The sequence below is a fragment of the Coturnix japonica genome, chromosome 1, assembly GCF_001577835.2.
Source record: "Coturnix japonica isolate 7356 chromosome 1, Coturnix japonica 2.1, whole genome shotgun sequence".
NCBI lineage: Eukaryota > Metazoa > Chordata > Aves > Galliformes > Phasianidae > Coturnix > Coturnix japonica.
The window spans coordinates 160,076,300-160,090,164 of NC_029516.1; the positions used below are offsets into that span (position 1 = coordinate 160,076,300).

The following is a 13,865-nucleotide window of genomic DNA, read 5'->3' on the forward strand; positions in this document are numbered from 1 at the left end:
AGTTGTCTTTTTGTCTTGTCCTGCCAGAGCTGCAGGTTTCTGCTCTGGAATCAAGGCCAGGTGCTGGCGTTGGAGGGCAGCTGGGAGGCAGCCAGGACAGATCTGCTCTGCCCTGCTCATGGCTCTTCCTCAGGTAACTGCGCAGTGAGAAACACAGTCTTGACTCCTCAAGTTCCTCATCATGCTTCTCTCTCCGTAAAAAAACCCTTTTTTTGGCAGCAAATGCAGACTTGCAAAACAGTGCAAACTCAAAATCCTCTCTGCAGCTTAGTATACCCAATGTTTAGCTGGAATTTCTTTTGACCTGGGAATGACAGAAAGGGTACATGCGTGGCTTTCTCAGGGTCATTGAGTTGAGCAGGAACGTAGCTGGCAAGGGAATGACTCACAAGTCCCTGATGTCTCCTCTGAAGCTCTTCTCCCACAGGGAGGTGGGCTCCCTTTAGCAAAGCATGGCTGCGTGGCCCTGAGCCGCCTCCCTTCCTGAAACGCGTTGTGCTGTGCGCATGAACCCTGAACACACCCCAGTGCAACTCCCACGGAAGTCAGCGAGGCAGGCAGACTCAGGCCTCAGGTATTTACTGCCTGTCTGGCTCAGCATCGCACACCTTGGGCCTCCAGCTGTGCAGTGACCTGGCTTTGTCTGAAACTCATGTGGACGGGGTGCAGGTGCTGAGCAGGCTGAGAGGAGCACTGGTCCTGCTTGGAGTAGCTTGGGCTAGAGACCTCTGGAGATCCCCCCAGCATGAACATGTGCTAAATTGCAGGCTGCAGGGAGCTCAGTGAGGAGTGGTAGACGATGAGTGCCATGGAGATGGAAGGCAATACTTAAACCAGAGCTGAGGGCAATTTCTTATCTACCATATGCAAGGATTGAGTTGCTTGTGCTAGACAATCAAATGAGCCATTGACTTCTGCCAGAGATTTTCACTGGAACTGTTTCTGTTCCGAAAAGTAGAGATAAGAGGCAGAAGAATTTAGCTGGAAAGCGTTTGTCACCTGATCCATCACTGTGCCCTCAGCAAGTGTGAACACATGTCCAACCCTGAGATGCACTGCTGCAGTTGTGCCATGTGCTTTCCTCAGAAATTTGGGTAGAGCATTAGCAGCCACTTATCTAATTAGATACGTGCATGTGCAGAATTCAAGGTTTCAGACAGAGATTCCTGACCCCCAAGGTTAGGAAAGCAAAGCTTTTCCTCAGCAGCTGTATTGGAAACAGAACACTGTGCAGAGTGGGTCCTGCATGGATACAGACCCGTGGTGTGAGGAGTGCACAGCTGCCAGCAGCTGCATTTCAAGGACCCTTCAGAACACTCACAAAGACAGCAGCTTTTCTGCTGCCATTTGCCAATCACAACTTCCATGATGAACAGGCCCTTCTGAATATCTGGGTCTGACAAGACAGCATATCATTCTGTTGTCTTACACACACATTTACCCTACAAGACCCACATTTTGCCATTATCTCGCTGTGGCTTTTCTCCAGCACCTTCTTTTGCCGGATTTTCCCCCGCTGCCCCTGGCCTCTCTGCCTTCCTGCCCTCTCCCCCTCTCCTCACAGCCTTGCCCTCGATGCCTCCCTAGGAGGGGCGGACGTGGAAAGGGCGGCTCAGGGAAGGGGCGAGACCCCCGCACAGCCGGCCCACCGGGGATGGGCGCTCCCGGCCCGGCTCCGCCCCGGGCACTCCACCGATGGAGCCCCGCACGGACGGAGGCGGGCACGGGGCGGGCTAAAAGCGGCGGCAGGTGAACGGGGAGGGACCTTAAAGCTGCGAGCCGGGAGTCTTAGGCCGGCTGTCCGCTGGCACCGCACCGCTGAGCCCGCGTGTTGGCCCCGAAGGGGTCCTGGCAGCGCTGAGGCAGGTGAGGGGGGAGGCAGAAGAGGGGGGAGAGTGAGTGCGAGCCGGCGGCAGTATTAGCAGTAGGGACGCTGCCCCGCGACGGGGCTCGTTGCTCTCACGTCTCGCTTCCTCATCCGCAGCGTGCGGGGCAGCGCGGGGCCCCGGCCTTATCGGGAGTGCTCTTCTCGGTCACTACTGTCTGTTTAACGCCTAACAACTCTTCTTCCAATCCCCGATCTCTCTTAGCGAACGCGTTATGTGAAGTGCCCGAGCAGCTGCAGCACCGAGCGAAATAAAGGCTTCCGGAATTGCAGGTAATTCGCGGCACACCTACGGACGTTCGGGGAGCTGCGCTGAGGTAAACAGCTCGCAGCGAACTGACAGGTCCGGCCATCGCGAGCTGGAAACATTCCTCAGAGCTACAGGGGAAAAGGAGCTGAGCCGTGAGTCAGAGCCCGAGCTGCGCGGTGGGAGCCCAGCGCTGCTCCTGCCGACCCACACCCCATCCTGCCGCTGCCCCGCTTTGGTTGAGGAATCTCTTCCTTAAGGAGAATCTTGGCGAGGCGAACCTGGGCCGGGCTGCCCGGGGAGCTGGCGGAGGCATCGCTCCTACAGGTGCTCAAGGAAACGCGGGGATGTGGTTAGTGGGCAGTGCTGGTGCTACGAGCCTGGTTGGGATGGGTGGTTTAGGGGTCTTTTCCAGCCTTAATGATTCTATGATTTTATGAAATATTCCAAGGGAGCAGTCAGTGGGGGTTGGAGGACAGAAGGAGCCTTTTGTCTCGAGTGCTTTTTTAAGCCAAGTTGTTGCGCTTTGATCACTAATGAGTTGTGGCTTGTGTGCAGTGATGTCTAGGTCTGGGCCTGGCTTGTGGCTGGGCTCACCACAACGTGTGTGTGTGCTGAGCTGAGAGTACAATCAGCTGGTTTCATTTTTGATTTTCGTTAATGAAATGCTGTGGTTTCTATTATCTCTTGCTCTCTATTGCTCAGCCTGCTTGCTGTGAAGTAAGGCAGGAAAAGCAGCATGCAGGAAGGCTGTAGGTTTAGCTCAGAGACAGGGCAGCAGTGAGTCAGGCTTCAGCCTTCTATAGTGGGCTTGAAGGAGGCACCTTTGTGTGCCAGTTAGGGATTGCAGTGTGACCTTTCCAGATGGGGTTTGCTGTATGTTTGCAGAGTCCTGAGGTTGTTCCTCTAACACATGTCCTTTGGGACTTCAGTCCCCAGAACTGCCAGTCTGGTAACTGGTGGTAGAATGGCTATGTGCCACAGAGCTTAAAATGAAGCATTAAAAAAACATGACTTTTGATGCATCTCTGCAATAATCCATTTTTTCCTAACAGAGTCACTTCTTTCAAATTTCTGAAGCTTGGGCCTCTGCTGGTGTTGTTTTGCATCCCTTCAAGTCTAATGTGGGTTAGGTTACTTGGCAGCCTCATTGAATTGGTGCAAAAAGTGCAAAAGATACAATAGTGTATCTCAGTGTCTATGAAAATGGCAGTACTTTGAGGTACATGTAAATTACTGCAAAAAGTTATTGTGGAGATTCAGCTGGCTCCTGTCAGCAATAAAAGACACTTTACAAATGGTGCTTTTCTCTTGTTATTATGTGAACGGGGAAATAAAAGATCTCAGAAACTCCAACGAACAGGAGCATGGATTTAAGTTTTGTTTTTCTTCAGATGTTTTTTCCTTGTTCTGCTCCTCACAGCTCTTAATTGCTGATACTGATGACTGATGGCTTAGCTGAAAAGATACTCGACTCTTGCCTGGCTAAGTACTGTTTTGTATAAAGGAAAATCTGAAGTGATGATGTGTGAGGAGAGATACAGTGCTGTCAAAACAAAAGGAATGTGAACAAAATAGAAATGCAGCAAGTAGTTACTAAAGGGAAGCTGGAAACAATATCTTTTTTCCATATCTCATATCTACTTCTTCCTGCCGTAGATACTTCTAAAAGGAAAAAGTTGATTTTTTTATCTCTACTTTCACTGAAAGAAATACTGGCAAAATACACGCTGAAGGAAAAGCTGTGTTTCGCTATAAAGTCATAGTGTCTCTGTAAGGGAACAAGCCCTTCCTGAGGAGGTAACTTCCAATCAGAAATACTGTGTTGAGGTGGGAGTGGGTGTATTTTGAGGAACACATGGTGAATTTGTAGAGAGAATATGGATGTATGCCCAAGCCTGGTGATTTTTGTTGCTGTCTTTTAGAAACCTGTACAAACAGAACTGCTGCCTTTGTGTCTGGCGGCAATGCAAAGTGCATGTAAAACTTTATTTAGAATTTGGAAAGAAGGACACTTGTGTCAGTGAAGAAATAGTCCTCAGGACTTTGAGTCCCTTACAAAGCAAGGGCTTTTAAGCACTCTTTTTCTTCCCCCTGTAGACCTTTCCTTCAAAAATTGCTGAGGGGCCAAGTTCCAGTAGGAATTCTTGTCTTATTGTGCCTTCGAGCAGGACCAACCTGTCTGATGCCTTATTTTCCACAAGCGGAGTGAATTTTGTGCAGAGGTGTTCTGGAGGATGGTAACTCTTAATTTACAGTTGTGGGGTAGTGAAATAGCCATGAATGTTTCCAAACCTGCTTGGAAAATGGCTTGGGAGGATGTAAAGACATGGACATAGAGCAGTCATAATGTGGTCAGTGTGGGGCTGAATCCTCAATTATTTACTTAGCATATGTTTTTAATATTAATCTTTATGCATATCGGGTTGTAATCTGTTGTTTTAAAGGCTGTATTCTTTTACACAAGGCTTAGAACAAAGAATGTATCCTGTTGGCATATTCTTGAGTAGAAGAAAACACAATGCTTGCTGTGTTCAGACCTGCAGCTGTCATAGGTTTCCTGTTCCTGATTATTCTTGGCTTGTTCTTGTGTCAAATCAGATATACTGTAACTCCTATCTGTCTTGGCTCTTCTGTTGCTCTCCAGTTTCCACTCTGATGTGGAGATAAGTGCTCAGAACAAAGCTTAAGAGCTACACGGGCTTTTGGGATTGTTAGACTGATCTTTTGATCCTTATTCAACTTCTTAGTAGAGCTGTTGATCCTTGAAGGAGCATGCAGTTGAAACACTCTTATGTTTTTAATATACTGTAGTAAATTTAAAAAGCTGGAAACTTCCTATAATAGTGATACGAAAGGATTTCAGTTTGCCCAAATCAGTTCAAAGCCGTATCTTACAGTGTGAGCTCTACACTGCAGCTGTCATAATGGGAGGAGCTGTGTTCTCTCTTAAGTAACGAGTGTCCTGAATGGTTCAATTTAAGCTCTGTACTTCAACTTTGAACTAGTGCTTGTCTGTCTTCATCCACTGATAATGAAGTAGGACTCTCTGAAGTGTCCAGTTCTAGAGGAGTCCTTCAGAACAACCCTGTGAGAAAGTGAAATTTTGCTATCCCACCTCATGTCTAGGAACTAAGGTGTGTGATAGGCTTAAAGTTAAGTAGACAGTCTGGGAGGGTCAGCAGGTAAGTGCTGTCGTTGCCTGTGTGCTGGCTTTCCCTGCTGAGATAAAGGGATGCTGTCTTTGGAAGATGTTGATCTATTATGTATTTATAAGAAGCTTCCTGGGCTGCATCCTGACAGTATTGTTCTGCATTGAAGCTGCTGCTCTCGTGCTTCTGAGTTCCTTCTTTATCTCCAGCTCTGATCGGGACCACTACTTTTTTGCTTCAAGATTCTCTGCTAATGTACTCCTAGGTTGGATGAAGTGACACCTACCTTTGCAGACTGCTGATCTTGTACCAGTATCTAGAGGCATTACTGCAAGTGGTGGAGTGCAGTTAGCACTGGTGATTCCTGATGCCCTACAATGAAATTCTGTTATGAATGGAGATGTTATGAACAACCTCTGCATTTCTGTTTGGTTCCCTTAGAATCGTAAATTGGTCTATAGTGGAGGAGCATGTTAGTATCTGATTTTATAAATGCTGTGGGCCACTTCCTGACTGGAACTCTTAGATGTTCCTATAGTGCCTCCAACATGACTTTTTTTGCCTTGTTAATATCCTGTAGCAGTAAGTTCCACAGTGTGTATGTGAAAGAGATGCAGCTTATGTTGTTTCTACCTTTGCTCTGTACTCTGTGGTTAGCTGAAGCCATGGATTTAACCATTGACTAATGATTATCCGGTATACCAGTCCTTACCAGAGCAGAGCAAAAACCACTGCTAAGTAGCTGTGTGCCTGAAGTGCTTGGTGGTGGTGTGGGGATTTAGGGGGTGCATGCAGAGTACTGTGATGCTTATTTAGTGCAGGCTGAGAGGAGCTAGTTTAAGCAGTAAGCAGCCAAAGAAGTGCAGAGCTCGGAACCTGTCCAGTAGCTGGAGAACTGCAGAAGTAGGTAAGCTGAATTTGTCTTGCTGCCTAACCTTCTAACAGTGCCTGAGCCTACTGGGGGAAGAACTTTTGTGTGCCTCTCTACGTTTTGGTGGTCATGTAGAACCATTTCCTGCACTGCCAGATCTTTGGTAGGAAGCAGTAACATCTTAGGATCACTTTTATCTCCTGCTGTAATAGCTGTGCTATGCTGCTCCTCTGGTTTCTCAGATGGAGGAACAGAAGGTTCAGCCAATAGAAAAGATTCATTTTTTTGTTTGGGAAACTTTAATGTTTAAAGTTACCATAGTCTCATTTTAAATTGCATTCTAAGTGCTCAGCTACTCAAATTTACTGCCTTATCTTCTGTTCTTCTCATCTTCCTCCTTTATCTTCAGTCCGTATTCCCACTGCACTCTTTCTTTTTTTTTTTTTTTGTCCTGATTTCACCAGGGCTTTCATATCTTGAATTATTCCTGTCCAGTGCTTTACTTCTGAGATGAGCAGATACTGCCTGCACACTGATTTCTGTGTGCATTTAGGTGGATTGGCTCACACAATTACCTGTAAGAGTTAGCAGCCTTTGAAGGGAAGTCCCTTTCCTGCTTTTGTCTCCATTGTTCAGCCAGTTAATATTTTACTTACTAGTATGAAAGTCTGGAAAGCAAGTATTTGAAGGAAAGACAACCAGCATGGGGAGTCAGCACCCTATTATTTATTTTTGTTAATTAGGAGTAAATGAGGCGTCACATCACTACAAATAGCCCCAGCTTAATGTCTGAATGGAGTGAGCTGTGAAGGGCCACACTCAGTTCTGCTTTGGTCACTACTGATTGGATGTAAGGTTGGCACTTCACTGGTTTATGAATTGCCTTTATCTCTCAGTAATGCAGTTTAGAGTGTCTAATATTAAAAGTCAGGGAAAACCAGGTCCAGAGTATCTGTGTAGAATTTGGGCCGCTTTAATGTGGCCCTGTAGTCTCAGCTGTTCTGCTCTTCGGGAACTTTACTGGGTGCAGTATCTGATGATCACTGGTTATATCAGTCTCCTGAATTCCTCACAAGTCACATGCCTTTCTGCCAGCATTAAAGCAAGTCAGGCCATGAGGGTAGAAAAAGCAGGGGCAAAGGTTGGTGACTAGCTCAGCAAGCAGCAGGAAGAACAGGATGGTGGCAGGAGGAGTGGGAGAGATAACTGGAGGAGTTGGAAGGTGGGTGGGAATGGTGAAGAGTGGAAGGTTTGGGTTGATATGAAAGTCAAAGGGATTTGGGAAGGAGAGGAGATTGCCCTGGGAGACTGTCCTGTTTTACTTGCCCATCAAGTCAGATTAGGAACATCTACCTCTCTGAAGTGCAGTGGCTTTTTCTGCCTGCATCCAGGTACAGACATGCTTTTGCTGGGGTTGAAACATAATATGCTCTCAATGGAGATGGAACAGTCAGGTGAATGATGTAGCTTAACAACATCTTGAAGAAACATCCCTGCTAAGGACAACACCCTCATCTCCACTGGCTGCTCATTCTGATGCTTTGCAATGTGCAGCCTGTTTTAAAATGGTACTCTTTCCAAATGGTTTGTGGAGATGATCATGGAAATGGGTCAGGTTGGGAAAAAAAACAGCATACCCGTACTGGGAATAACTTCTGAACAAATCAGTTATGAGTTCTGGGTTATAAGGTACCCTTACAGTGCTGCAGAGGATGGAGAACTACAGTGGGACCATGGGAACAAGCAGTGATGGGGAAGTGACTGTATCTAGCTCTGCCACTATAGACAGCGTATCCTTTAAGTACATCTCAAGGCACTTTTATTTTTTTATCTCATTCTGCACTGGGAGACAGGAAAGTGCAATTTTACATGGAAACAAATTCTTGGGAAGCTGTAGCAACAGAAAGGCAGCAGTAATGGTTCACAGGGAGACAAGAAAGCATAAGAAATCGGGCTTATGAAGGGGGAGTATGCAGTTCCCTCTTCTCAGATTTATATTTATGGGGATGGCTGAGCAAAGGTTACAATGACAGAAGAAACACAAGTTGTTAGATTTAAAGTATGGGTAAATGATGTGTAATGCTGCAGTTCATGAGGTAACTGTCTTCCACAGAACTTAGAACTGAGGTGCATGTAGATATTTCTAATCAGTACTGAGTTGTGTCACATCCTTAGTTCTGTAGTTGCAATGTGCATATTACTAAGAGAACATGAATAATAATATCAGTGTGAAGCTGTAACTCTTTCTCTGCTTCAGTTTGATTATATGGTGATCTCCAAAACAAATCCTGGAACAAACCAAAACAAAAAAACCAAAAACCAACTGATCTGAACAATTTAAAATAAGATGGCAAAAATAGAAACAGACAAATACTTTAAAATCCGACTGTTCTGTAAGTATCTCTGGTGTTCAGAGTCTTTCCCATGCTCTTACATGTTAACCTGCAGAGGCTTCTTCTATATCTATATGCTGATGAAACATGCAGTCTATGGGAGGAAGAAAACAAAACAGAACATGACAAGAAGGCAGCTCTGCAACCAGGTCTCTTTTCAGACAGATGCAGAGGTCATGTCTCGCATTGCATCCTAAAGGAGAGGCAGAATCAGGAAAGGTTTCTTACAACCTCAGGAAAATCTTGCCCTTCTCCCCCTTCCTCCTGGCCCCCTCCATCCCACTGTCTTTGAGCTCCTGAAGTAACCCCACACAGTCATCCAATATGACCCAGTAAAACATGCTTTCTGCAACCAGAACCTTCCAATAAGCCAGGAAAGAAAAAACCCAATGTTCACATCATGACCAGACTTCTTTGTTTTCCAGAGCTGCCATGTTCTTTGATGCTTTGTATTATTGCATATAATTCATGAGTACATGTAACTGTTGTAAAGCAGGGAGGGTTTTGACAGTGCTCAAAATGGAAATGTGACGCAGAAGTTGGGTTACACTGCACAAGGAAGATAAGGAAGATGTACCTTTGAAACTGTCTCAGAGTTGATAAAAATCATAATTACATCATAATAAATGTAGTGGGTTTTGCCAGTGGCAACGGAGCTGTTCTCTAGAACCCTTGGAAAAGTGGTTTTTGATTATTAGTGCTCTGTGCTGCGACTGCCAAAGTAAGATGGTCTCTGAGAGATGACAAAATGCAACTTTCTGATACGTGGTTACTGTGTCACTTTGACTGCTTATGGGTAAGACCACTGTAACAACAAGATGTTACCATTGCCAATGAATGTACTGCAATTAGATTTACAGTGTTGCCTTTATTTTATACTGGATGCTTAATAGTGTTTGTTTTCCATCCTGATTAAATTTGTTTTTGTCATGCCTTAGGTCATAACTTCAAAACAAGACAATGGACTGGGGAGCTCTGCAGACCATCTTAGGAGGTGTAAATAAACACTCCACCAGCATTGGGAAGATATGGCTCACAGTCCTGTTCATCTTCCGTATCATGATCCTGGTTGTGGCTGCAGAGAGAGTCTGGGGAGATGAGCAAGATGACTTTATCTGCAACACTCTGCAACCTGGTTGCAAAAATGTTTGCTATGACCACTTCTTCCCCATCTCCCACATCCGCCTGTGGGCCCTGCAGCTCATCCTGGTCACTACGCCAGCCCTGCTCGTGGCCATGCACGTGGCTTACAGGAGGCACGAGAAGAAAAGGCAGTTCAGAAAGGGAGACCAGAAATGCGAGTACAAGGACATTGAAGAGATCAGAACCCAGAGGTTTCGTATCGAGGGCACCCTATGGTGGACGTACACTTGCAGCATCTTCTTCAGACTGGTCTTTGAAGCAGTCTTCATGTATGCGTTTTATTTCATGTATGATGGGTTCCGAATGCCTCGCTTAATGAAATGTAGTGCTTGGCCCTGCCCCAACACAGTAGACTGCTTTGTTTCTCGACCTACTGAAAAGACAGTGTTCACTATTTTCATGATCGCTGTGTCCAGCATTTGCATTCTTTTAAATGTGGCTGAATTGTGTTATTTACTGACAAAGTTTTTTCTCAGAAGGTCTAGAAAAGCTGGAAATCAGAAACACCACCCCAACCATGAGAATAAAGAAGAAACCAAACAAAATGAAATGAATGAGTTAATATCTGATAGCTGTCAGAACACAGTTATAGGATTCACAAGTAGCTAAGGTGGCATCAGTGCTGGTATTCACTCCAAAAAGGGTGAATGTCTAAAGGCTGCAGATAAAATTTGTCATACTAAACAGCTTATGTTGGGGGAGATTTAGACCTGTAGTGATAGGTGCATTATGCACCTGCTGAGGAAAAAAGGCAGCTTAAACATTTGAAAGTTATGAGGATTAAATAGGAAAGTGTGTTTTCCTACAGCTATCCTTACAAGTTGACTATGACAAGTGCCTTTGTGCTGGTACAGTTCCTGAAAACACTATGCAACAGCAATAAGAACAAAAGTCTTTCCAAGCTAGATGTGCTAACGTTTCAAACTGTTTTGTAATAAAGATAGTTTTTAATTATGAACAGAAAATTAAAGTATTTTTGTAAAATCTAAGATTCCATGTTACTTAAGGTGTTACAGTAAGCAACTGACTGTGCTTTGTTTAAGCAGGTATATGCAGATGAACCCTGCAGTACAATATTCATAGAGAGGAAATAGCAGTAGGCCACATTTTTACAGCTTTGCAAGCACTGCTAGAGTCTGGGCAAGTAGACTGAGGCACCTGCATCTGTGCTGCTGCCTGTGGGGCTGTGTGAAATCCCACCATGGAGAACTGGGGCAGCTGGTTTCTGAGTGCAGTGCTGTGCCTAAAAGTAGCACGGTGATACAGGTGCAGTCCAAGTAGACCTGCTTTTAACTACCAGCAGACGTGGTATAAGTATTCCTGTTCATCTTTTCATTGCATGCTGCCAATTTTATAGGAACGTACATAATTTTTTGTAAATACTCCACTTAGCATATGTTTATTTCTCTAATGTATTTGCTATATTTGTTTCTTTTTGCTATATTGCATCACTGAAACTTTTGGTTTTGTTAGTTTTTTTTGTTGGTTTTTTTTCCCCCCCTTTTGTGGTAGACTGGTGCTGTTATGAAACTAGGGGCTCTTTGTTCTGGAAGACATGGGAAAGTATCTTAAACACTGGAAACTGAGAAAGTCTTCTGAATAAAAGGCAAACACTTTAAACTTTGGCAATGAAGTGAGAGTCTATATGTGAATGCTAGTGGAAGCTTAAGCAGGACAAGTGCTTATGAAAGGTTGCCTTTGAGGAAGGGCTCTGCACCTGAAGGGTGCATGGTTTGTACACTGCTCATTCCCACCCAGAGCACTGATGCGCTAATTCTGTTGTCCCCCACAATGGAGGTAAGCACATAACTCGTCTGCACAGGAGGATGGGGTTTGGGGATGGGTGTGCTGTGAAAGCAAAGAATCCTGAAATGTCAAAGAGGTGGGTATAGTAGAGGACCCTAATTATGCTGTCTTATGTGTGCTTCTCCTGTTTTGCATCTCACTTTTCACCAGAGTATGTCATGAGAGCACTGTCCTCAGAGCTGCTCTTTTTTTTTTATCCTAGTGCAAATGAATTAACCTCACTACTTCTGTGTTACAGAGCTACTTTTTCAAAGTGCTGCTTCATATGTCACTAGGAACAGAGACTGCATTTAGTGCATAAACCATTTTCAGTTTGAAGTTTTCCTTCTGTCACATCAGACTTATACTTTGCGTGTACGTGTCCATACTATAAATAGCTTCGGGCTTGTTCTTGCTTTATGTAGAACCTAATAGGCTTCTACATCCTAATAGGGTGCAGGGCCAAGCAACGGAGAGAGAAAATAGCTGGAGTCAGCTCTGTCCTCAGATAATAGATTTTGGTTGTCCATTTTCTTTTTCTGGCACACTCCTGAATTTTCTTGCCTTCACAGTAGTTTCTTTTCCAATCATTGCTACAAAAAGCTATTATCGATAGTTTGGATATGTCTGCCATGAAGCTGGAGGCTGAAAACGCAGGCATGAAACTTTGTCTGCATGGTTGTCTAGTTGCTGATAGCCTCATGGTTTCTCCAAGCAGCACGGGTTCTGTGTATAGCTGTGTCAAGGATCTAAACATATTTACTTCAATGGCTCTGTTTCTTTAGAATGGGCAAGTTCAGTGCTTGGGCAGTGCCTCACCACCCTTGCTCAGTAAATGCCCCCCCATTATTCTGTTAAAGAACAAAGACAGAGTTCAGGCTCCATGCTATGCTGGACTCACAGTGCAAAGAGGCTACATTTGGTCCAGAGTTGTATTGCATAGGGCAGCCCTAGCTGTGGACTTTCATCCAGGGCATGCTGTGAATCGCATACCATATAGGGAATAGGAATGGAGACTGGTTAATTATTGTGCATGATCATGCCTCATCTTATCATGTTATAGTCAAAATTAAATAGACCTGTAAAATCTAGAAAACATCTTAAGGCAAATATGTTCTCCTCAGATGGAGGGTGGGTGTTTTTGCCTGGTTTCTTACAAAGGACATGCCTATTAACCCCCAAACTTGCACATAACTCTGTATATGGTACTTTCATTGTCCATTCACAAACATTTCAAACCATGTTTTTTGTTTCAGTAGTTTGGTTTTTCAAGAGTTCCATCTCCATATCTGTTGCGAGTTTAAGCCTGGATAAATGGGCAAAACTTAAATGAAGAAATTGAGTGTACGTGCTGCTTTGTGCGTCAGTGCCACTGTCTGTATGGCCGCGCTGTAAATGGGTTTGGGTTGGCTGGTTGTTTCATATGTGATCAGGAGCTCCTGATACAGCGTCAGCACAAACAGCCCTTCTCCATTGCTGGAGTGCCCTGGCACCTGGGTGAGTCAGAAACAAATGTGCTGGTCCCTGTCCAGCCTGCACCATGGATGGCAGCCAAAGCTTATCCAAGGCTGCACTTGCACAAATTTCTTGCCTTAGCAAGGAGGTTCAGTTGTGACTGAGTTGTGTTTGACTGTGATGTTTCTTGTCATGCTATTGTGCATCCTTGATCGCACACTCCTTTATCTGAAACATTATCTGGCTTTTGTGACTGCCAAGTAAAAGTCCCTGAAATTTGTAGTGCCCTTTTAGTTGTTTAGTTTAGCCAGCTTGCAAGCTGGCTGAGGCTGTTCCTAGCCCTAAAGCACACAGGCTTACAGCCCTCCACTGTCTGCTCTTGCTCCCACATCATCACTCACAGCCAGGGTCTCCGAAGTCTCTGCCCCACCAGTGACCAGAAATTTGTGCTGTGCTGACACTGCCACCACCCCATGGCAGTTCAGCGAGTTTCCTTGCTAGTAACAGGCTTAATTGTCCCTGTTCATCTCTGGCTGCCGATCCCCACCCTGCGATTTTCCCCTTTGTTATGCCTGGGGCAAAGATTGCTTAAATTGGCCCAGGTGCCAAATGATTATTCAGAGCCTCTGGAGAAGCTCTCCTTCAAATCCTCCCTCTTGCTTTCCTATCAAATAAGGAAGAGCCCTGACCAGCTCAGTGTCTGACAGGTTCCACTCCCATTACACACAACAGCCATTGGCTCCAGCCCTGCTGCATATCCTCCTCTTTCTTCTAAGCCCAGCCCCCTGTGGCCTCTGTTTTATTTGTCTGCTGACCTGATCCCAGAACCCTTGGATACCAAAGACACAAAACAGACCAGTGGTAAGATGCTCTGAAGTTGCTTAGCTATGCTTTTGCAGATGTGCATCATGTCAACCACCATCATACTGTATCA

General features: G+C 45.1%; 1 protein-coding gene across 3 annotated transcripts; it reads left to right on the plus strand.

The window, feature by feature from the left end:
• Positions 1–1,733: 1,733 nt before the first annotated feature.
• On the plus strand, positions 1,734–11,320 carry LOC107308330 (gap junction beta-6 protein). Of its 3 annotated transcripts, XM_015852167.2 has the most exons (3): positions 1,734–1,866; positions 2,091–2,158; positions 9,487–11,320. In XM_015852167.2, the coding sequence occupies exon 3, from the start codon at positions 9,509–9,511 to the stop codon at positions 10,298–10,300; it is 792 nt and encodes a 263-aa protein (XP_015707653.1). In that variant the 5' UTR covers positions 1,734–1,866; positions 2,091–2,158; positions 9,487–9,508; the 3' UTR covers positions 10,301–11,320. The 3 variants fall into 3 exon arrangements, with proteins under 3 accessions (XP_015707653.1, XP_015707655.1, XP_015707654.1); XM_015852169.2 differs by lacking the exons at positions 1,734–1,866; positions 2,091–2,158 and adding an exon at positions 2,175–2,459; XM_015852168.2 differs by lacking the exons at positions 1,734–1,866; positions 2,091–2,158 and adding an exon at positions 5,352–6,191.
• The last annotated feature ends 2,545 nt before the right edge of the window (positions 11,321–13,865 follow it).

Excerpts from the sequence above, each read along its gene's own strand:
- LOC107308330 (XM_015852167.2), top strand. The coding sequence starts at position 9,509 with ATGGACTGGGGAGCTCTGCAGACCATCTTAGGAGGTGTAAATAAACAC.